This window comes from Vitis vinifera, chromosome 15 (assembly GCF_030704535.1).
Source record: "Vitis vinifera cultivar Pinot Noir 40024 chromosome 15, ASM3070453v1".
Taxonomy (NCBI): Eukaryota; Viridiplantae; Streptophyta; class Magnoliopsida; order Vitales; family Vitaceae; genus Vitis; species Vitis vinifera.
Window position 1 is genome coordinate 6887693 of NC_081819.1, and position 25099 is coordinate 6912791.

At 36.8% G+C, this 25099-nt stretch overlaps 1 protein-coding gene across 12 annotated transcripts in view; it reads left to right on the plus strand.

Annotated features, from left to right (window-relative positions):
- Positions 1-25099, plus strand: part of LOC100244930 (putative acyl-activating enzyme 19) — a 122620-nt gene that overhangs the window by 12519 nt on the left and 85002 nt on the right. For 11 of the 12 annotated variants that reach the window (XR_002031984.2, XR_002031983.2, XR_009467783.1 and 8 more), the window contains 2 exons: positions 751-954; positions 10340-11059. Coding sequence is in view for 9 of the 12 variants with exons in the window: in XM_059742997.1 (XP_059598980.1) it covers positions 751-954; positions 10340-11059 (924 nt within the window). In the remaining 3 variants the exon portion in view is untranslated. The remainder of the gene's footprint in view (positions 1-750; positions 955-10339; positions 11060-25099) is intronic. The other variant, XM_010663004.3, reaches the window with a different exon arrangement.

Here is a 25099-nt window from a genome sequence, read left to right on the forward strand (position 1 = left end):
GGGGACCACAAACATTGAAGACATCACGCTTTTTAAATTCTCCCAACCTCTGCCCTTCTCGCCCTCAGGAATTACCAGAAAAGTTGATTTTTTGTTGGTTGCGAACTCCAAAATCCTTATGAACCTTCCGTGGTTGTTGAAGCATACTTCCATCAAATGGACGCTGAATTTTCCCCTGTACTTTTTGTTGAACCCCATGTAACTCTTCATTTCGATGGCCTTCGTCAATTGTTCAATCAACCATCCAACTTCATCCTTTTCAAAGCCTAAGACAAAAATAGAGCCTCTACTGTGCTCTGTAATCGAGCATCATTTTTCTTCTTGCTCGCCTTCCAACCTAACCAAGAAGGTCTTCCTCTCCACAGAGACCTTCAACGTCCTTACCATTCTCTCCAGTCAACAAGAATTAATAATATTCTGGATTACGCATAATGGAATGTGGAGTGATAGGGTATTAATGTTTTATAGTAACTACATTTTTTTTTTCTTTTGGATGAAAGAAAGGAATTTTTGTCATTTATGTTTTAAGACAAGCATTCTCTCCGGTCAACAAGAATTAATAATATTCTGGATTACGCATAATGGAATGTGGAGTGATAGGGTATTAATGTTTTATAGTAACTACATTTTTTTTCTTTTGGATGAAAGAAAGGAATTTTTGTCATTTATGTTTTAAGACAAGCATCTATTTATGTGTGTGTGTATTTTTTAAGTATAAATGTTAATATGCATATCCAACTTTTTTCGCAGGCTTACTCTGTTACCAGGATGACGGCTGTTCCATCACTGATGAGGGTGATTATTCCTGCTCTGCAAAGTGAAGAAAATATGCAGGTCCAGAATTCATTAAAATTCCTAGTCTTAAGTGGCGAAATTCTACCTTTAAGCTTGTGGAATACACTTTCCAGTTTATTACCCCAGACTTCTATTTTGAATTTATATGGGAGTACAGAGGTTAGAAATTAAAATTCTAGTTTCTATATCTGTTACTAGTTTCTATTTCTGTTGTCATGTACAACTATAAGTCTTTATTTTGTTTTAAGAATGTTACTAAAAAGTGTGCATAATTTGTATACCTTGCTTGACTCTTTTGTCTTATTGTTTTATGACCCCTTTTACATTATAAACACCATCAATCTAGGATGATTATTGTTGCTTTTTCTTGTTTACATTACATATGCTATTTTGGGGCACTTTGTTATTATATATGTGATATAGTATAGATTGATCAGCTATTTTATTCAAACTTAGATTTATTTTCCTAATATCTAATTCTTATTTCCTATTCTCTTTTGTTATAAACTGAAAAAGCTAATTTATAACAAAACTGCTTGGTCCTCTCTCACCCTCTCCACTCCCTCCCCCTCTCTCCCCTTCCTCTCCCTCCCCTTTCTCATTTTTCTTTTCTATATTCTGATTTTATTGTAGCACTAACAAACACTGGTGCTGCATGGACTAGTTTGCTAAATGGTAGTGCCTTTGTTATTTTGGTTGTGGCAATTGGTTTAATTGGTTGCAATCCCTGTAGTTCTGTGTTTGCATAAATCCTTTGGTTAGAGAGAGCCTTAACTTCAACATAATTGGAGTGGAGTTTCTTCTGGAGGTTCATGGAAATGTGTGGAATTCTGGGTTTATGGATGATTGTAGGATGAAATTAGAAGATATTACAGGTTGTAATTAGAGATTTGCTAGCTGTATATAGTTGTAGATTATTTTCTATAGATAGAAGATAGTTTCCTCTCTTGTGGGATATGACAGAGTTTTTTAAGGAATTACCAAGCTGTTGGTAATATCCTATTTCCCTATAAATGTATATTTCTGCAGAGTAAATAATATGAAAGAAAATTCTCACAATTATCTTCATGGTAACAGAGCAATTCCGCCTGGACCTATCACTTCTTTCTCGGTTTTAATCCAGAACCAATTTTCTGGGTGCAAACCAATCTTCTTCTTCATCCCAACTTGTTACTTCTTTAAGTTTTTGTTTTTGAGTCTAGTCTCTCATAGGTATCACTTTTCCTTATGGCCTTGGAAACCAGCAGCAGCGTTACGGGAACCATGTTTGGCCAGGAACTCGTGAGCAATGGTGGTGCAGAAGGTTCATCATTCCTCATCACTCGACACAAGTTAACTGGCCACAATTACCATCAATGGGCGAAGGTAGTTCTGATGTTTATCACAGGTAGAGGTAAGGATGAATACCTTTTCAGCACTACTGAACCGCCTAAGAAGGATGATAAAAGATTCAAGGTTTGGAACACCGAAAACAATTTGGTTATGTCTTGGCTGATCAATGCAATGGACACAGAAATAGGTCAAAATTTTCTGTTTTATGATACTACACATGAAATCTGGATGGCAGCAAAGGAAACATACTCTGATAGTGACAATACTGCTGATCTATTTGACATCAAGGGAGCCCTACATGATCTAAGGCAAGGTGAGATGACTGTGACTCACTACTATAACACTCTTAGTCGTTTTTGGTAACAATTGGATGTGTTTGAGACCATGGATTGGGAGTGCCCAGGAGATGCTAGTCGATACAAAAGGATTATTGAAAAAGAAAGGGTCTTTAAGTTCCTATTGGGATTAGACAAATCCCTAGATGAAGTAAGAGGGAGAATCCTTGGAACCAAGCCTCTCCCTACCATTCGAGAAGCTTTCTCAGAGGTTAGAAGAGAAGAAAGCAGGAAGAAGCTGATGATGGGAACAAGGCCATTCTCCAATGTTCAGGAAGGATCAACACTCATCTCCCAAGGCTCCACAAACATTCAAGAAGGAACTGCCCTTGTTTCCTAAGGATCTACCTATGATGCAAGGCAGAAGAAAGGAAGACCATGGTGTGATCATTGCCACAGACCAGGTCACACCAAAGAAACATGTTGGAAAATACACGGGTAGCCCACTGACTGGAAGTCAAACAAGGAGAAGGAGGCACGAGCATTTGTGGCAGATCCTAAAGGGAAAGAAAGAAGTACCAATGATTCTGCTCTCTTTAGCAAAGAACAAGTGGAGTGGCTGCAAAAGATGTTTAGCCAAGGATCATCCACTAACCCTGTTATCTCAACCGGATCCGCTGCTCAGAGAGGTAACTTCCTAACTGCTTTACACACAAAAACTGAAGATTCATCAGGTTGGATCATCGATTCGGGTGTCTCCGACCAATGACAGGTGATATATCAGTACTCCATGATTGTAGCCCCTGCCATGAGAATTACAAAGTAAGAATTGCTGATGGCTCTCTTTCCACCGTGACTGGTATTGGAAGAGTGATTATTTCCGAGACCCTAACTCTTAATCAAGTTCTTTTGGTTCCCAAGCTCTCATGCAATTTACTATCAATCAGCAAGCTTACTCGAGACCTAAATTGTGTGGCTAAATTCTCTTCCTCTCATTGCTTGTTTCAGGATTTGGCTTCAGGGATGATGATTGGCAATGCTAAGGAAAGCAAAGGACTCTACTGGTTTAGGGCAGCTAGAAAACAAGACTCTCAAGCACATCATGTATCTTTCTCTACTCCTGATCCTAGGTTAAACCTGTGTTTAGATTCAAATAAAGAAAGTACCATCATGTTACTGCATTATCGCCTAGGACACCCAAATTTTATGTACTTATCAAAGATGTTTCCAGCACTATTTAAAAACAAAAATCCCAAACTTTTCCAATGTGAGATTTGCCAATTTTCTAAGCATTGTCGTAACTCTTATCCATCCCAAAATTACAAACCATCAAAACCTTTTTCCATTATTTATAGCGACATTTGGGAACCCTCTCGTGTTCACAATATCTCTGGGGCTAGATGGTTTGTTAGCTTTGTTGATGACCATACTCGAGTTACGTGGGTATTTCTCATGAAGGAAAAATCAGAGGCAGGTTCTATCTTCAAATTCTTTCATTCCATGATTCAAACACAATTTCAAGCTAAGATCCAAGTGTTTAGAACAGACAATGCCAGGGAGTACTTAATGTTATACTCGGAAATTATCTTCTAGAAAATGGGATTATTCACCAAAGTTCCTGCATTGATATCCCACAACAGAATGGGATAGCTGAGAGAAAAAATCGACACCTTCTAGAGGTAGCCCGATCTATTAGGTTTACCACTCATGTCCCAAAACAATTCTGGGGAGAGGCTGTTTTAAATGCTACATACCTAATAAATAGGATGCCTTCTAGAGTCTTGAAATTTGATACTCCATGCCAAACCCTTTCCAAAAACTTTCCTCTAAATCGGATTATAACTGATATACCTCTCAAGGTCTTTAGATGTTCTGCATATGTTCATCTCCCTCCACATCAACGAAGTAAACATGATCCCAAGTTTGTCAAGTGTATCTTTATCAGTTATTCCTCTTATCAAAAGGGGTATAAGTGCTATTGTCCTTCCACTCGGAAAACCTATAACACTATGGACGTGACCTTTCTTGAGAATGTACCTTTTTACACCAAAACTCATATTCAGGGGGAGAATCTAGTCAATCAGCAAGCAGAATATCAGTTTTGGGATGTGCCCGTGCCTGACTTTGGGGTGCCAGAACCTAATTTTTCCAGTGAACCATCTATGGCACCGGATGGACCACCATCAGAGTCACGTCAGATTCAAGGAGACAAGGAGTCCATTGGCAAAGAACTTCAAGTTTACTCAAGGCGTCAGAAGAACCCTAAACCGGTGGACCTACATCCTGAGCTTCCTCCTGTGCCTTGTCAAACTGATAACCCGAAATCAAATCCCACCGGAGTCATTCAAGGTAATATTGATTCTCCTGTTATTACTGATGACATTGACTCTATGGATGATCTCAATAGGCCCGTGGCCCATAGAAAGGGAGTAAGATCTTGTACTCAGCATCCCATCTCAAAATTTGTGTCCTATGAGAAGCTATCTCCTAATCTTTGAGCTCTCATCACAAATCTGGAGAGTATTGCTCTCCCAAACTGCATACAAGAGGCCTTACAGCATCCTGAGTGGAGAAAGGCAGTGAATGAAGAAATACAAGCACTGCAGAAGAATGACACTTGGAAGATTACGAAATTACCACAAGGAAAACGCCCCGTGGGTTGTAAGTGGGTCTTCAATGTCAAATACAAGGCAGATGGGAGGATAGACCGGTACAAGGCAAGGTTGGTGGCCAAAGGATTTACACAAACCTATGGGATTGATTTTCAAGAAACTTTTGCACCAGTTGCAAAGTTAAATACAATCCGAGTCTTACTATCCTTGGCAGCCAACCTTGATTGGAATTTGCATCAACTAGACGTCAAAAACGCATTTCTCAATGGCGATCTTGAAGAAGAAGTCTACATGGAGATTCCTCTAGGCCTAAAACTCTCCAGTAGCAATGACCTAGTCTGCAAACTTTAGAAATCACTCTATGGGCTTAAGCAATCCCTAAGAGCTTGGTTCGAGAGGTTTACTAAGGTGATTAAAGGAGAGGAATTTTCACAAGGGCGATCTGATCACACTCTTTTCATTAAGAGATCGCCTGGTGGTAAGATTACAGTTCTTATAGTCTATGTTGATGATATAATTGTTACCGGGAATGACGAAGAGGAAATTTCCCGACTTAAAACAGTTCTAAGTAAAGAATTTGAGATTAAAGATCTAGGAACTTTGAGGTATTTTCTTGGCATGGAGGTAGCAAGGTCAAGCAAGGGTATCTTTGTATCACAACGAAAGTATACTCTTGACTTGTTGAAGGAAACAGGAATGCTTGGATGCAAACCCTCTAATACTCCTATGGATCCATTCAACAAGATAGGCTCAAAAGAAGATATGGTTGTTGTTGACAAGGGAAGATATCAAAGACTAGTTGGAAGGTTAATCTACTTATCACACACAAGACCTGACATCAGCTTTGCAGTGAGTATGGTTAGTCAATTTATGAACAATCCCACCGAAGAACATCAAGAAGCCGTATATAGGATACTACGCTACTTAAAGATGACTCCAGGTAAAGGATTATTCTTCAAAAGAGTGGCAAGCCGTGACGTGGAGATCTTCTCAGATGCTGAATGGGCTGGTTCCTTAACAGATAGAAGGTCTACTTCAGGTTATTGTACCTATGTCTGGGGCAATCTAGTTACTTGGAGGAGTAAGAAGCAATCGGTTGTGGCACGTAGCAGTGCAGAAGCGGAAGCTCGTGCCATGGCCCATGGAATTTGTGAAGGGATATGGTTAAAAAGGCTGCTTGAAGAACTCCAGCTCGCTCCTCACGGACCTATGAAGTTGATGTGTGACAATGAAGCAGCAATCAGCATCGCAAAAAATCCAGTCCATCACGATTGAACCAAACATGTTGAGATTGATCGTCACTTCATCAAAGAGAAGATAGAGCAAAAGATCATAGAAGTGGACTACATCCTTACACGGCAACAGATTGCAGATATAATGACAAAGGCTGTTCCTAGAACCCAATTTGACATACTTCTCTCCAAGCTGGGAATGATTAACATTCATTGCCCAGCTTGAGGGGGAGTGTGGAATTCCGGGTTTATGGATGATTGTAGGATGAAATTAGAAGATATTACAGGCTGTAATTAGAGATTTGCTAGCTGTAAATAGTTGTAGATTATTTTCTATAGATAGAAGATAGTTTCCTCTCTTGTGGGATCTGACAGAGTTTTTTAAGGAATTACCAGGCTGTTGGTAATCTCCTATTTCCCTATAAATGTATATTTCTGCAGAGTAAATAATATGAAAGAAAATTCTCACAATTATCTTCAAAATGCAAGGAATTATCATACAATATTCGAATTGCATAGAATTGTCATACAATATTTTAATATTGAAGGTTCTCAAAGAAAAATTTTAAACTTAAAAAAAAATGTAAAATATAACATTTGTGATTCATTACTGGTGCATCCCTAGGGTCAATAAAAACTTTATCCAAATAACTTTGAACCTGTTATTAATTGAGTGAGCAATCATCTCCATGTAGTAACAAAAGAAATAGTACATATAGCTAACCATTTAGGAAGGTCAAGAATGTTAGAGAGGAAAACTCTCTTTTTCTTATTTGTCACCATGAGCAATAATGGTACATAAATAAGAAAGATGGCAACAACCTGCCATAGATAATTCCTTAATTCTAGGACCATAAAGTTATCCCTAAAACTAAGGGATAAACACATAAAATTGAAATACGAAAATGAGATTTGGAACTGATCCTTATCTCTTTATTTAAAAAGAGATAAACATGGAGATGATTGCACACTTGATTAATCAATAAAGCATAGCTTTCTGCCTTTTTTCTTCCCTTCTTGCCTCAAAACACGCCTCTCGGATGTAAGGAAGAGGTTTTGTTATGAGGATTCATCCTCAAACTTCATTCGGTTTTTTATTGAGTTCGAACAGGAACTTGAAGACGCTCTCCTTCTCAACAATTTTCTAATATTTTTGGCAACATTCTGGACAACCAAGTTTATTCTCATCAAACAGGTCTAGGTGTTGCCAACACCTATTAAGTGCATTGAAATGCTGTGTGACTCTGAATTCTTCCCGTTTCAGATCATTAAGGATTCCTTTTACCTCAAATAACTCAGATGTATTCTCTTTGTTCAAGTAGGTCGTTTTTGTAGCATCCCAAATTTCCTTAGCCGTCTCATAAAACGTGAAGTCTTCACCAATTTCATTGGTTATGAAGTTTATAAGCCAAGACATGACCATGCTATTTTCTGATTTCCATGTCTTGAACTTCGGATCTTCAGGTGGAGGTGTGGTGACAGCTCCAGTGAGGTAATCATCTTTTCTGTTTCCACACAAACATCATTACTGACTTTGACCATTGGAGACAATTCTGGTCATTGAGTTTGTGTCCAGTGATGGGAAGAACAGAATTCTCCACACCACCATGATTATTGGACTGTATGATTTCTTGACCGAAGGTTACCTCGGAAGAGGATTCTTGCCTATCTGTCGCCATGCCTATTTCACCATTTGAATTTTTCAGAGAAAAACAACAATGGAGGCTGAGGAAAGGTTATAAGGCAATTGTAACTTCACAATGAAGTTGGACATTATCTTGAGATGCTTTTCTTCCTTGTATACTAGGGCATATGCTGAATTTAAAGATGGCAAAGGAATTGTATGAAATATTTGAGACTGGACGCCTTCAAACTTATCTCGTAGATCTCCCAGAAACCCATGGATTTTATCTGTTTTGAGAATGCTTCTTGCTTGGCTGCATTACCAGGACAATCATAAGTAACATTTCTCAAATATTTAATCTGTTGCCAATGGAAGTGCTGACTGGGTACAGTAATCTGAAACTAATTGCTCCCTCTGAATCTATACAGTGGTTTCCTTCTTAAGTTCATAAATCCTGACATGATTATTTTTATCTGCATATGACTCATAATGTATATCCTGTATCTCCTTACATGTATCCATATCATAGAAGCCCTTATAATGTTTGGTTCCATTGAATTAGTAACCAGGAAGAAGTCAAATCATTAGTCATGACCCAATCCTTATTTTTAGGATCTTTGTTCAATGGTGTTGCAAGTTTTCCTTGAATGTAGTGCCACTTTCCTTTGCCCAATATGAACTTTTGAGCTGCTCTAGATCATTGCATATAATTTTTAGAATTGAGTAACATAGTGGTAATTCTGAGATTTGGAATGTCATTTTGCTAAACAAGAATTGTATTCTCAGAATTACCGAGAGATACTTTCATTTCAGATATGGCAACCATTACTGCTCAAAATAATAACTACTAAAAAGGAAAAAAAATTGCAGCCACACTTATCTGTGTTTTTGACACCCATAATATTGGGATCACGGCATAAAAGCTTCAATTAAGAAAAACCATTAATGAAGACTAGGCAGCCACAACATCAACATACCAAGCGAGCCACATTTACTTCAATGATCAACAACCACTGGCATTGGCTGATTGATGTAAAATTATATCAGCAATGTATGGTGGACCAGCTATGGGGGGATTCAGCTGAACAATGTAAATTTACATCAGCAATGCAAGGAGGAGAAAAACTCTTGACTATGAAGAAAAAAATCTATGATACCATGTTGTTTATCATGGCTATGAAGAAATGAAAAAAAAAAAAAAAACTAGAAAAAAAATCCAGTCAAACATTTATATATTTAGTTGGCTGGAAAATCCTTATATAAGAGAATTATGGAGTTCTAGATTACATAGAAAAATTTCCTTTTCTATTTGATGATGTATAGGGTTCTAGATTACATCAAACTTCCAACAACAACTAGAAGAATGATGGATATGAAAGAAGTAACAAACCAGAGTTAGACCTGGATTACTGCTGATACCATGTTAATCATAAAGAAAAGAATCCAGTCAACTATTTGTATGTTCAGTTGGCTGGAAACTCCTCACATTTATAAGAGAAATATGGAGTTCTAGATTATATAAAAAACCTTCCTAACTGATAACTTTATCAACACAATAACATTATCTACAAATAAAATAAAAAATGGATAAACATATAACCATATGATAATAGCAGCCAATATCTTCAGAAGATGAAACAGAATATACTGTAGTAACTATCCAGTTGCCTGTATTTGCCCTCCAAGTAATTAGACAAAATATGGAACTCCAGGAAAATAATCCAAGTACCCCTCAAAAAAGTTGTACTATATTAACAAAGTGTCTAATATATTAGGCTCCACATGGTGTGACATCTAATATTTAATGGCACTAGGGTTATGTGATTGGCTGCTGTCATGCAGTGTCTTTAAATCTTATAGCATGTGTGAATTCTAGTTAGGTCTTTTTCCAGATATGCATTCAGTTCTAGAAGGTGTTGGATATGCTGTTGCTGAAGATGCTTGATGCCTATTTGACAGTAATAGTGTCATAGTTGCTATTATCTTGGGTTAACTCATTTTTGTTCTGTGACATTTGTTACATCAGTCAATTGCTCCTATAAAGTACTGCATGTGTCATACTCTGCATTCTGGTGAGTGTAATGTATTCGGTTCATTCTTTTTCCTTTTTTTTTTCTTTTAAATTGTAAAGGTTGCATTGTATATATATATATATATATATATATATATATATATATATATATATATATATATATCTATATTCTTTTTCATTCTGAAAATCTGATATTATTATAGCATTGAGAAGGATGTGGCAGTTACATATTTTATATATAATACACCTAATAGTAGTGGCTACTTCTATATCTTCTTTTTTATTTAATCATATATATGTATATATGGCTACTTCTATATCTTCTTTTTTATTTAATCATATGTATATATATATATATATATATATATATATATATATTTGTATTCAGATTTCCACTTTTTTTTTAATTTCTAATTACATCAACTACCTGAATGAAGGTATCTGGCGATTGCACGTACTTTGATTGCAGAAGGTTGCCGAGGATCTTGGAGTCTGATTCACTGAGCAGTGTTCCAATTGGCATACCTATTTCTAATTGCAATGTCATGCTTGTTGGTGAAAGTGACACATCCAATGAAGGGGAAATATGTGTCAATGGCCTCTGTGTCAACATTGGATACTTCCCTGATCCTAATGTCATGCCTTTGGACTATTCAAACTTGTCTCACGGCTCTCTTTGTAATTGTTCTATCAATGATAATGAAAGTCAGCTATATTTTAGAACTGGTGATTTTGCTAGACGGCTTCAAAGTGGTGACTTGGTTTTCTTAGGAAGAAAAGACCGCACTGTAAAGATTAATGGGCAGCGAATTGCTTTAGAAGAGATTGAAAATGCATTAAGGGGACATCCAGATGTAGTTGACGCTGCTGTAATTTTTCGTAAAGGTCAAGGAGAACTCGAACTCCTTGAAGCATTTATAATATTGAAGCGGACAAATGAATCTGATGAAGTTTTGAGGTCTTGTATCGGATGTTGGATGGTCGAAAAACTTCCCTTGGTGATGGTCCCTAATAATTTCTTCTTCACCAAATCATTTCCTATGTCTGCCACTGGGAAGGTAGACTATGCATCATTGGCAGGTTCTATTTCCATGGCCCATATCCAAGATGAGATTGGTGGCATCAAGAGTAATGATCTCTTAGAAGTTATTAAAAAGGTTTTCCCTTCATCCTCTCAAAACTCAGTAGTTTTATTTCCTCAAGTTTTCCCCTTTATTTTATCTCTGTTATATAGCAGTAGGGTAAATTAGATCTCACTTTAGTTCATTTGACTAATAACATGGTCCTTCTTTGGATTGATTGTTTATTCATGGTTAATAATAAGATAGAACATTCCATTTGCAGGGATGAACAATTACATGGCCAGATTGGATTATTAGATTTACCTATGAGCTGTATAGTTCTTTAGTCTATCTAATTTCATGTTCTTGGACTTTAAATGAATAGCTGACTCTAAGTAGTTGAAATTGGGGCTTTTTTGAGTTGAGTAGAAGAACATTTGGAGAATGAATTAAAGTAAGACTGCTATTGTTATTACTTTGGGCATCATCATCATCAATACTGATATTCTTTCTATTATTAATTTTAAATGGTGACTCCATAAAATATTTGAAATAAGTTGGAAGACTTTATAAAGTGTTTGAAAAATTGAGTTCTTAGATAGTAGGGAGAGAGATTTTATGATGGTGTTTTATCCTCTTTTTTTTAAGTCATTTACTTGCTCTATTTCTTTGTTATTTATAACACTTAATGGTAATGTTTCTTTTGGCTTTGGAGAAAAGGGATACACCATTCCTTGTTAGAATGAACACAAGTAGGAAGTTCCTATAATATCTAGATTCTAACTCCACCTAGCAACATTGTCTCAACATGGCATGGTTGTGGGTGTTGGATGCTTATTGGTACTAAAAGCAAATTGGGGAAAAACTTAATTTTTATTGATATGAATAAATGAACAACAATTGACACAAAATGTATTTGGACTTTATAACCGTATAAGACTAGATTTGTTATAATAGTTATCTTAATTTGAATAGGAAACTAATTTAAAATAGGAGATAATTATTTATGATTTTAGGCCTATGGACCAAACTTATCACAACTAATTCTCCTAGAAAATAGCTCCTAAAATGGTTAGAATATTTTTACACTCCCCCTCGAGTTGGTTCAAAGATATTGTGGAAAAATGTGTATTCGTGTAAATACAGAAATTATAGATTTAGAATATTTTTGTATTAATTGAATCCGTGATTTACAGGGATATAGTTAGGATAATTTGAATCCCTGATTTATAGGGATGCAATTAGGATAGTTTCCTTATTTTTGTAAAATGCAGTGTAAATAAACTAAGGGCTGGATGTAAATGAATGTGAGTTTTCAACATGTTCTTTCACATGGTATCAGAGCCTTGGGCGTTTTTTCTGGGATTCTTGGCCTTCATTGCTGTGAATCAATCTGAATTTTGTGGCCTTCATTGCTGTTTTATTTTACAAAACAGAGTTTGTGAATCTCTGTTTTTCTTCTGCTAAGGAGGGGGAGTCTGGTCAAGTCTCTATTACTGATCCTTTCTTGTTTCTTTTGTCTTCCCTTGGGCTTGTTTGTGTCTTAAGATCTCGTAATTGTTTTGATCTATTATTTGCCTTCAACGATCATGTCAAAAATCGCACAAGCTGCCTCTGAGACACAAGTGACTGAGAATATGACTGCTCCATCCATGGGAGAGTTGCAGAACCTGCAAGCAATGTACAAGATTGAATGGTCAGAATTATTTGAAGTGGTCTCAGATCGTTCAGACATTTTTGTAAGGAAAAAGAAAGTTGTCTCATCTCCAAAGTACTGGACCCAAACCGGGAGATCCCAAATTTGATGCTTGGGATGACGAGGATTCCATGGTGATGTCTTGGTTGTGGAACTCTATGTTGCCTGAAATCAGCGACACCTGTATGTTTCTAACCACTACCAAGGAGATATGGGAAGTGGTTGGACAAACTTACTCAAAGGTCTGTGATGCTGCTCAAATCTATGAAATTAAGATTAAGATTTCTGCTACTAAACAAGGTAGTCTTTCAGTCACTGAGTATGCCAATCTCTTGAAGAATTTGTGGCAAGAGATGGATCATTATCAGTGTATTCAAATGAAATGCAGTGAAGATACAGCCATGCTCGAGGGATGTGGAAAAAGGATAAAATTTATGATTTCCTTGCTGGATTAAACATTGAATTTGATCCAGGTAGATTTCAAGTGCTGGGTAAAGAATATCTTCCACCACTAAACAAGACTATTTCGATACTCTGAGTAGAATAAGGAAGAAGAGGGGTTACGATCAAACTCCAATCAGTGGAAGGCTCAACCATGGTCACAGAAAATGCAAACTTGAAGATCATTGGTTCTAGTCAACAATCTAGTGGTGATAATGAAAACACCGATTCTTCAAAGTTGGTGAATAAAGAGTCCATATGGTGCATCCATTGTAAAAAGCCTTGACACAGCAAAGATTGATGTTGGAAGCTGCATGGGAAGCCACAAATGGCGTAGCTATCTATTGGTTGAAAAACAACTATGATATTTGATTAAAGAATAGTACACATATATAGTAATGTCTAAGAGGGAAGCACCCAATTTACAACTGTCCTAATCACTAATTTACAGCTATCCTAATCAATAGTTGACTGTTACAATTATCTTAATTTGTACATTGATTGACTAATTCTACTAGCTAATATTGACAGCTAATATGTACCATATATAGGTCCTTTAGAGCTGATCAGGCCCCTAAAATCAGGGGATTCAATTGATTTCCCATACTTCCCCTCAAGCTGGTTTGAAGATATTTTTCATTCCTAGCTTGCATGTCACTGAGTTGAAGCTTGGATTAGACACTCCTTTAGTAAATATATTAGCCAACTGCATTTTAGATGAAACAAGAGGAGTGCAAATGAGACCGTTATCAATCTTTTCTTTGATGAAGTGTCTATCCACTTCAACATGATTAGTGTTGTTGTGTTGAATTGGGTTATGTGCGATGCTTATGGTTGCCTTATTGTTGCAATATAGCCTCATAGGTTCTTCAATGTGTACTTGTAATTCTTTTAGTAGTGTTTTGATCCACATGAGTTCACAAATACCTAGGGCCATGGCTCGGTATTCAGCCTCAACACTTGATCTAGCAACTATTGGTTGTTTTTTACTCTCCAAGTCACCAAGTTGCCCCCTACAAAGGTGCAATACCCTGAAGTTGATCTCTTGTCGGTTATAGATCTAGCATAATCAGCATTAGTGTAAACCTTTTTCCTTGGTGAACATTTGATAAACAATGTGTGGTCTCCTTGGCTTTGTTGATATCCAAACCCCACAAGGGACTGAGCAAATCTTTCAAACCAGGCCCTTAGGGACTATTTCAAGCCGTATAAAGACTTGTTTAACTTACACACCTTCCCATTCTTAAGTTGCCCCTCGAATCCGGGAGGTACATCCATGAAGATTTCTTCTTCCAAGTTCCCATGAAGAAAAACATTTTTTTACATCAAAGTGTTGAAGTGACCAATTGTGATTTGCAACAAGGGATAGTAGGATTTTGATGGAGTTCATCTTTGCAATAGGTGCAAAGGTCTCATGGTAGTCAATCCCGTAGGTTTGTGTGTACCCCTTGGTGGCCAATCTTGCTTTATATCTCTCTACAAAGCCATCAACTTTAAACTTGATGGTAAACACCCGTTTACATCCAACTAGACGCTTTCCTTTAGGCAGATCAGCTATATCCCACGTATCATTCTTGTATAGGGCCTTCATTTCTTCATCTATTGCCTCCTTCCACTTAGGGTCAACAATTGCTTCTTATATATTTTTTGGGATTGAATTTGAACTCAATTTTGTAGTAAGGGCGTTATAGCTATTGTTCATCTTGTGATAAGACAAGAAATTCAACAAAGGATATTTGGTACAATTCCTAATGCCTTTTATGATGGCTATAGGAATGTTCAAATTAGTATCAACCACTTGGACAACATTGGGAGGATTTAAAATTGTTGAATCAGGAGGATTAGGAGATATACCTTCTTCTAGGGTCAATGATTGATTGTGCTTTGGAGGATTTTGACCTTGTTCCAACCTAGTTTCCTGAGGTCTTCTTAAGTAAACAAACAACTCTGAATTCTGAGGCTTCCCTTGATTTCATAACTCTGATTTTTTAGGCTCCCCCTGAATTCCATTTCTCTCATCCTCCCAAGTAGGCATTGGCAAAGGTAGGGACCAATCTTGGGACTGATCTTCCACTTCCGATTTCTCCTTCTGAAGATTAGTCTCTTGATAAGAATTTATGGCTGGTCCTCAAAGAATTTACAACCATTGTAACAAATTTCTTTCGAGAAGGAGGATGGTAACATTTATAACCCTTTTAAGTGGGAGAGTGGTCCAAGAAGATACATTTAGTAGCTCTAGGGTCAAGTTTAGATCTGTATTTACTTGGGATATGAACAAAAACAGTGCATCCAAATACTTTCGGAGAAAGTCCCAAGCCATAGTATACGGGAAAAATAATTTTTCAAGATTTCAATGGGAGTTTTGAAGTCAAGGACTTTTGACGGCTGTAAGGATAGCATCCTCCCAAAAAGTCATTAGAACGTTTCTTGCAAACATAAGTGCCCGGGCTACTTCAAGGAGATGTCTATTCTTTCGTTCAGCCACCCCATTTTGTTGAGGGGTATCCACACATGTAGATTGGTGGATAATGCCATTGTGAGTGCAGCATGTACTTAGACTTTCATTGAAGTTCTTAGTTCCATTATCAGAACTAATCACTTGTATTTGGACACCAAATTGTGTTTGTATCATTTTGTAGAAGTTTTGAAAGATGGGAATAGATTCAGATTTCCCCTTTAATAGATACATCCAAGTAGTCCTGCTACAATCGTAAATAAAACTAATAAACCACCTAGCTCCAACAAGACAAGTTACCCGTGAGGGTCCCCACACATCTGTATGTATAATAGAGAAAGGAACTTCACTTCTCTTATTACTTATAGGATAGGGAACCTGATTATTTTTTGCCAATTCACACCCTTCACACTTGAGCTTGAGTTATCTAGGTTGATACAATGTTGTAGGTAAGCGAAACTTGGATGTCCTACTATCTCATGCATCAACCAATAGCTTTCAAAAAGTCCTTTAGCAGTCCCCTTTATTTCAAAAAATCTTTTAGCAGTCCCCTTTATTTGATAAGCCTGAACTTTTCCTCCTTTCTTGATGTCCAGGTAGTATAGGCCATTTCTCTCCTTAGCACTGCCAATCATCTTCCCCGAAGTAAGCTCCTGGAAAACACAATGATTTAGGAAAAAAGTTATTGAACAGTTGTAGGTTTTTGTAAGTTTGCTGATTGACAAAAGGTTTCAAGACTTTTTTGGAACATGCAGTACAGAAATGAGGGTAATATTTGGTGAAAGAGACACATTTCCTTTACCACTAATTAGAGTAAAAATTCCATCCGCAACCTGCACTTTTTGTTTGCTAGAATGGGGTATATATGATAAGAAAAAATTGGATTCTTTGGTCATATAATCACTAGCTCCTTAATTAATGATCCGGGAGTTAGAATTAGATACAACAGTGGTTGTAAGAGCTTTATGGAGTGTACTTGATTGTGCAAAAGCACAAGAAGTGGAAGTGGGAGTAACCTCTGACTTTCCCATGATCTTATACAAAAGATCAAGTTGTTCCTTCGTAAAAGATAGATTCTCATGAGCTGATATATATTCATTAGTAGTAGCGGTGAGGCTTGATACTGTTTCATCTTGGAAACTCTTGCTAGGCTTGGAAAATTTCCATTCTTGTTCCCTTGTTGTGGTCTTCCATTCAGTTTCCAACATGCCTCTCTTGTGTGTTTAGGTCTTTTGCAATAATCACACCATCTTGTATCTTTTTCTCCTCCCTTGTATTTGGATTGTTCTCCACAGCCACATTGAGAGCAGAATTATCATGATATGATGTTTTCATTATAACACCAATTCTGGATTCTTCACTATGCAGAACACATTTTTTTTCAATGAAGGAAGAGGAACTTTTCCAAGGATTCGACTCCTTACTTGATCTAGCTCCGGATTCAAGCGAGCAAGGAATTCAAAGATCCTTTGTCTTTTCAATAAATCAGCAATCTTTGCAATGTGTTGATAAATGTCCACCTCATGCTATAATACCTTCAATGTATTATAGTATGTTGTGACTGTCAATTCTCCTTGTTTGGTCACTTGAATCTTGTTCATCAATTCAAACACTTGAGCAGCATCTCCTTGCTTTGAATAGGTATGTGTAAGAGCATCCCAAATCTCTTTCGCTGTAGAGAGAAATAAGAAAGGCTTAGCCATTTCCGGTTGCATTGAATTCAACAACTAGGACATTATTAAAGAGTTTTCAGCTTCCCATGATTCAAAGTTAGGATCCGAAGTTTCTGGTTCTGTAATTGTCCCATGTAGATACCCCATTTTCCCTTGACTTAATAGAAAGAGTTTGGCCAATCGAGACCACTCAAGGAAATTATGATTATTGAGTTTTTGGTGGTGATTTGGAGAGTAGGATTATCAAGTTGATTGGAGACTTTAAGGAATATGGTAGTCTGATTGGAGGTTTGTTCAACCATGAGGAGAACTGAAAAATGAAGAAAAAAGTTTGAGAAGGGGCGAAAGGAGTAGACACCAAAGTTAGGAGAAGGAAGGGTGAAGACACCAAGAAAAAATAAGGAAGAAAGGTAAGGCGAAGTCGCTAGAAAAAATTGAGCCCAAGGAACTAAAGTGGCTTTGATACCATATTGTTGAAAAACAACTCTTAATATTTGATTAAAGAATTGTACACATACATAGTAGTGTCTAAGAGGCAAACATCCAATTTACAGCTGTCCTATTCACTAATTTACAACTATCCTAGTCAATAGTTGATTGTTACAATTATCCTAATTTGTACATTGATTGTCTAATTCTACTAGCTAATATTAACAACTAATATATACCATATATAGGTCCTTTAGAGCTGATTAGGCCCTAAAATAAGGGGATTCTATTGATTTCCCACAATATCCAATCAGAATTGGACCATGAAGAATGGACAACAAAAAGGACAAGGGCAAGCCCATATGACCAGCACACAATCTGGTAGTGAGCTCCCAAAGAACAAAGTGAGTTTAACAAAGATGAAATTGAGAAGCTGAGAAATTTACTGGGAACATTGGAAAAGCCCACAAGTATAGGTGCTTGTTCCTTTGCACTCTCAGGTAAGTATACTACTTCTCATGCTTTTAATACCTCAAATACAAACCTGTTGAGCTCTTGGTTCATTGACTCAGGGGCCAGCGATCACATGACCCACTCATCTTATAAATTCAGCACCTATGGTCCTTGTCCAAGCACTAAGAAAATTGCCATTGCTAATGGAACCTTAATAACTATGGCTGGCCAGGGAGACAAAAAAAATAAACTCATCCCTCATTTTGAAAAATATCCTTCATGTTCCAAGATTATCTACTAACCTAGTTTCTATTCACAAACTTACAAAAGTTTTGGATTGCATTGTGGTCTTTTACCCTTCTTATTGTGTCTTTTAGGACTAGGATATGGGGAGGATGATTGGATGTGCTAAGGAAAAAGATGAACTCTATTATCTTAAAGAATCGTGTGCGCAAAGTGGGATTAAGAACCAGTTACCCCTATTATTTCTTTCTGAGTCTTCAATTTCTAATAAGGATAAGGTTTTGCTTTATTATTTTCGTCTTGGACACCCTTCTATTAACATTCATAATGGTAAAGTGGGTTCTCTTCCCTCTTGTTATTTGAGCCTCCCTTTAGGAGCCACTTTTAAATCCCTTTGTGTTTGGGATGTAGTGGATGAGAGATTTTAGAAGCAACTCTTGCTTTATGAAAGAGGTAATACTTATCAAAAGGAGGGAGTTGACTTTGGTAAAAAGCACTCTTTCTAGCCTCCCAATCTACTTTATGTCCTTATTTGTCATTCCTCACAATGTGTCTTGTTTGTCATTCCTCACAAGGTGTGCTTAAGGTTAGAGAAGATCCAAAGAGACTTTCTTTGGTGGAGAAGAGTCAGAGTAGGCCTCATTTGGTGAATTGGTCTATTGTTTACATGGAGAAAAAGGACAAGGGCTTAGGCATCATAAACCTTTCCATGCTAAATAAGGCTCTTCTTGGAAAATAGTATTGGAGATTTGCTTTTGAGAATGAGCCTTTATGGAAACAGGTGATTGCTGGGAAATATGGAGAGGAAGAGGGAGGTTGGTGTTCTAGTGCTTCAAGGGAAGGCCATGGGGTGGGACATTGGAAGGCCTTCAAGAATGGGTGGACGCAGTTTAGCAAAAGGGTGCTTTTAAGGTGGGGAACGACACAAGAGTGCGGTTCTGAAAGGATAGGTGGTGTGGAGAGGATTCCTTGAAAGAGGCTTTTCCAAGCTTGTACTCTTTATCTTCCTTTAGAGAAGCTTGGGTGCTCAGTTGTGGGAACGGATAGGGGAACTAGAACCCTGTTTTCACATGACACAACAATGATTGGAAAGTGAGAGAGGTGGAAGCTCTATTTAGAAGAATGCACATACAGGTGCTTAGAAGGGATGATGAGGATGTCATCTGTTAAGTCTTTTTACTTCTCCCTAACTTCTTGCAATTCTAGAGAGTTCCCTTCAAACATAGTTTGAAACCCTTGGGTGCCGAAAAAAGTTTACTTTTTTTCTTGGGAACCTATTTGGGGGAGAATTCTAACTCTAAATCAACTAAAAAGGAGGGGTTAGTCCTTATCAAGTAGGTGCTTTCTGTGTAAAGAAAAAAAGGAATCAACAAACCATTTAGTTCTTCATTCTCCCAAGGCAACTGTGATTTGGTAGCTTACTTTTGCTCTTTTTGGTGTTCAATGGGTTATGTCCTTTTCTATCAAGGAATTCTTACTTAGCTGATCTAACTCTTTTGTTGGGAAGAAAAGGAAAAAGGTGTGGAATGCAACCCCTTCAAGCTTATTTCGGACCTTATGGAAAGAGAGAAATATAAGAGCCTTTGAAGACATCGAACTAGCGGACTAAGCTATTTTACGGTCCCTTTTGTACATGTTTTTGGAATGGGTCAGGGTTTAAGTAGGTTTTAGGTTGTGTTCTTTATTTGATTTCATTGATTGGTTGAGATGTAAGTAAGATGATGGTTTTTATGTTTTTTTTTTTTTTTTTTTTTTTTTTGGCATTTTGCTTTGTATACATCGTGTATACTTTCAGGTGTACTTCTTTAGGTCTTCTTGATACAATTGTTTTTAGTTAAATTAAAAAAAAAAAAAAAAGAATTTGAACCTACTCCCAAAAATGAGACAATGACTCAAACAAAACCTTCTTTGAACAGTGCCTTCAATTATCTTGATAACAATGATCTTGACTTGCCTATTGTACTTCAAAAGGGAAAAAGACAATGTATCCAATATCCTTTGTCCCATTTTGTATCCTATGAAAGATTATCACCATCTCATCAAGCCTTCCTCACTCACCTAAATATTGTATCTGTTCCTAAAACCCTATCTGAGGCATTCAAAAATGAGGAGTGGAGACAAGCCATGATAGTGGAGATGGAGGCACTTGAGAAGAATAATTCATGAGAAATAGTGAAGCTACAAAGAGGGAAGAGTCTAGTTAGTTGTAAATGGGTGTATACTATTAAGTACAAGTAAGATGGATCAATTGAGAGATATAAGGCTAGGTTGGTAGCCAAGGGTTATAGAATGCCTTCTTGCATGGAGATCTTGAAGGGGAAATTTATATGAAGTTACCCCCTGGGTTTAGTGTGAATTACAAGGAAAGGTGTGTAAACTCAAAAAGGCTTTATATGCTTAAAACAATCTCGACGAGCCTGGTTTGGAAGGTTGTGAAAGGTGCGCCTAGGCTTCGAGCGGCGCGACGCCACCCTCCGGCACCTCGCCTGAAGGCAAGTGACGCCCCTTCACGAAGTCGCTGCTTAGGCGTGCAAGGTGCTCGCCTCTGGCAAGGCGCGACGTGGTCCCTAGGTACACCTCGATCCCTTACCTCCTCCTTCTCCTTCTCTTCTTCTTCCGCATCAGGTTGCAGAGGGCAGAGAAGCCCTATTTTTTTTTTTTTTTTTTGATTTTTTGGGATGAAAACGACGCTGTTTTGGCCCTTTTTATTTTAAAAAGAATAGGCCAAAACGACGTCGTTTTGGAGCCTGTTCCTTTTAAAAAAAAAAAACAGGCCAAAACGATGACATTTTGGCCCTGTTTTCCCTTCTAGCCCCATTTTCTGGTTGTTTTCAACTCGACACCCCTTCCAAATCTTGCCCTAGCCTCAGTCGTGCAGTGGAGAAGTGAAGAAGACGAAGAAAAAGAGGAAAAATAAAGGAAAAATAGAGGAAAAATAGTCACATACCTTTTCGGGACCTCGGTATTTTTTTCTCTTTTCTTGACTTTTCCGCATTTTTTTCCATTCTTGTCTCATAACTCTCATTGACATTTTTTTTAAAATATAAATATTGTATTTTGACATGAAAATTTTACTAAATAAAAATAAACAAACAAAAAACACTTATGTGCATATTTTTTGTTAATGTGATATGCATATTTTTTTTTTCAATTTTTTTCTTAATTTAATTATAATTATGTTATTGTAGTATAGATAATTTGTTTGCAAGATGAATAATGAGAGTGAAACTCAAGTGGACTCTAATGCAAGTGAAAGAAGAGATCCCAGATGGAACTATGCTCGTTTGGTTAATGAAAAAGATTTGAACACTGTCATATACATTTTTTTGTGATAAAGTAACCAAATGAGGCATATATAGACATAAATAACATCTTGTTGGTGGATATAGAAATGCTAAAAAGTGTAGAAAATGTTCGGAACATGTTAGAGAAGAAATGGAAGAGTATATGAGTTCCAAGAAAAGTCAAAAAGAGCAAATGAATATGGGGAGCGAAGATGTTAATGAAGATTTGTTGGTTTGGAAGATGAAGATTTTGGTGAGGAGATTAATAGTAGAATGAATGTCACCAACATTTCTAGTGGAGGTAGTAACCGAGGAGGAAGTGGTGGTAGGATGTTTTCTTCAAAAAAACCAAGACAAATAGGTCCTATGGATAATTTTTTTACTCCTAATGTAGAGATGGTTGTTCAAAATCGAAGGAGTGGGAAGATGAATCAAACTACAATCAATGATGCCTACAAAAAGGAAGCAAGAGAAAGAGCTTGTATGCTTATCACAAGGTGGATCTATGAGGCTGCTATTCCATTTAATGCAGTCACATATCCGAGTTTCCAACCAATGATTGAGGCTATTGGCCAATATGGTGTGGGTATGAAGGGACCAACTCTTCATGAGGTAAGAGTTACCAACCTTAAGAAAGAATTGACTCTCACAAAAGATTTGATGAAAGATCATATGGTGGAATGGAAAAAAAATGGATGTTCAATTATGTCGGATGGATGGACCGATAAGAAAGAGAGAACTTTGGTGAACTTTTTGGTTAATTGTTCAAAGGGAACCATGTTCATGCAATCTATTGATGCTTCTTCAATGATTAAGACGGGAGAAAAGATGTTTGAGTTACTTGACAAATGGGTAGAGCAAGTTAGTGAGGAGAATGTAATTCAAGTTAAAACAGATAATCACTCAAGTTATGTGATGGCAGGTAATAAATACTATTTCTTGAATTTTTATTTACTTTTAAAATTTGAATTATTTATTTTGAGAACTTATGTAAATTTATTATCTACAATGTCACATAGGGAGGTTGTTAGAATTAAAGCGCCCGCATTTATATTAGACACCATGTGCTGCACATTACCTTGACTTGATGTTGGAAGATATTAGAAAGCTACCAAACATCAAGAGGACATTGGAGAGGGTTATATCACTAAATGGGTATATTTATAATCGCTCAGGACTACTCAACATGATGAGGCGGTTTACTGGACAAAGGGAATTGCTTAGGCCTACTAAGACTCGGTTTACAACTGCTTTCATCACATTATCGCGATTGCTTGAACAAAAAAACAACTTAAGGAAGATGTTTACAAGTTTAGATTGGTTAGATAGTAAATGGGCAAAAGAGCAGAAGGGGAAAACTATAGCCAACATAGTTCTAATGCCTTTATTTTGAAACACTATTGTGTTTTGCTTAAAGGTTTTGGGTCCCCTAGTTCGTGTGCTTCGTTTGGTTGATGGTGAAAAAAAAGCTCCTATAGGATACATCTATGAGGCTATGAATAGAGCTAATGATATAATTGTGAGAAGTTTTAATGGAAATGAAGAGAAGTACAAAGAAATCTTCAAAATCATTGATAAGAGGTGGGAGATTCAGCTTCATCGACCTTTGCATGCAACAAAGTACTTTTTGAATCCGGAATTCTTCTATGATAAACCAGAAATAGAGCATGATGCAGAGATTATGAGTGATTTGTATAAATGCATCTTAAGGCCAACAAGAGACCCTGTTAAGCAAGAAAAAGTTGTGGCCAAAGTGAGTTTGTACACAAATGCCCAAGGACTATTCGGGAATGAGTTAGCTATTAGGACAAGGAAGACTAGAGCACCAGGTTAGTTATTTAGTTTTGTTTATTTAAATGATTAGATTCTATTTTTGCTAAAATAGGTGAATCGTTTCACTAAATTGTTAATATCTATACTACAACTGAGTGGTGGGCTACATATGGAGCTTCAGCTCCAAATTTGCAAAGGTTTGCAATGAAAGTCCTCAACTTAACATGAAGTGCATCGGGTTGTGAACGGAATTGGAGCATCTTTGAAAATGTAAGTGACCAAAATAATTACAAGTAATAGTCTAATAGAGTCTTGAATGTAACTTAAAAGTTAAAACTTTAAAATATATTTATGAACTTATGAATTTTTGCAGATTCATAGCAAGAGGAGAAATAGGTTAGACCATCAATGCTTGAATGATTTGGTATACATTAAGTATAATCGAGCCTTAAAGAGAAGATACAATGAACGTAACACCATTGACCCAATTTCCTTGAAAGATATAGATGATAATAATGAATGGTTGATTTGAAGAATGGAAGATGAGGATTCTCATGGAGGTGCACAAGATGATTTTGTATTTGATGATGATAATTTGACATGGGGTGATGTTGCTAGAGCCACTGGAGCTGAGGAGGTCAGGTTTGATACTAGAGCTAGAGCAAACTTAAGCATAATACCACCAATGAGGGGGATAGCTTCAAGTTCTAGAACTTTGCCTTCTCATTCACCAATAGATGAAGATGAAGATTGAGACATGGCTGATTCAGCAGCTGAAGAAGATGGGGAAGGCTACAAATGTGATGATGGAAATGATGATGATGATGATTTTGTTGATTTAGTTGAGTGATGATTGCTTTTTGTGGACAAATTTGTTATTTAAGTGTTTTTTAATGATGTCTTTGAATTGTGGACAAATTTCATGTTTTGGTTTGGAAACTTTGGATTTGGATATGTATTAGACTATTAGCAATATGGATTTTGATTTGTTTTTATGCTTGGAGTTCTTTATTTTTATGGTTTTTGTTGATTAAATTGAAGTTTTGGATGATATTTGATGATTTATGTGTTTAGGACAAATAAATGATTGTTAAATTTGATTATATTATATAAAAATATATATGTAAATTAGGGTGCGCCTCACTTCACTAAAGTCCATGCCTTAGGTGCGCCTTGCGCCTCAGCTCTAGGACTACTTTGTGCCTTGGTGCGCCTTGAGCCTTTTAAAACTATGAGAAGGTTTTCTAAAGTGATGATTTCCAAGGGGTACAAACGAAGTTAGGGTGATCATACCTTGTTCGCGAAACACTTGGGTTCAAGGGGAGTGACAACTCTTTTAGTCTATGTTGATGAAATTACGGTGACTGGTGATGATGTTAGAGAAATAAAAGAATTAAAGAAGTGTCTAGCCCAAGAATTTGAAATAAAAGATCTTAGTAGATTGAAATATTTCCTTGGAATTGAAGTGACACACTCTAAACATGGAATATTTGTCTCTTAACAAAAGTATATCATTGAATTATTACAAGAGACAGGTAAACTTGGGTACAAACCTTCTAACACACTAGTTGATCCTAATCAAAAGCTTGGATAGGCAAATGACTTTACATTCGTGGACAGAGGTTCCTATCAAAGATTGGTGAGTAAGTTGATCTATCTTTCACACACCAGACTGGATATCGCATTTAT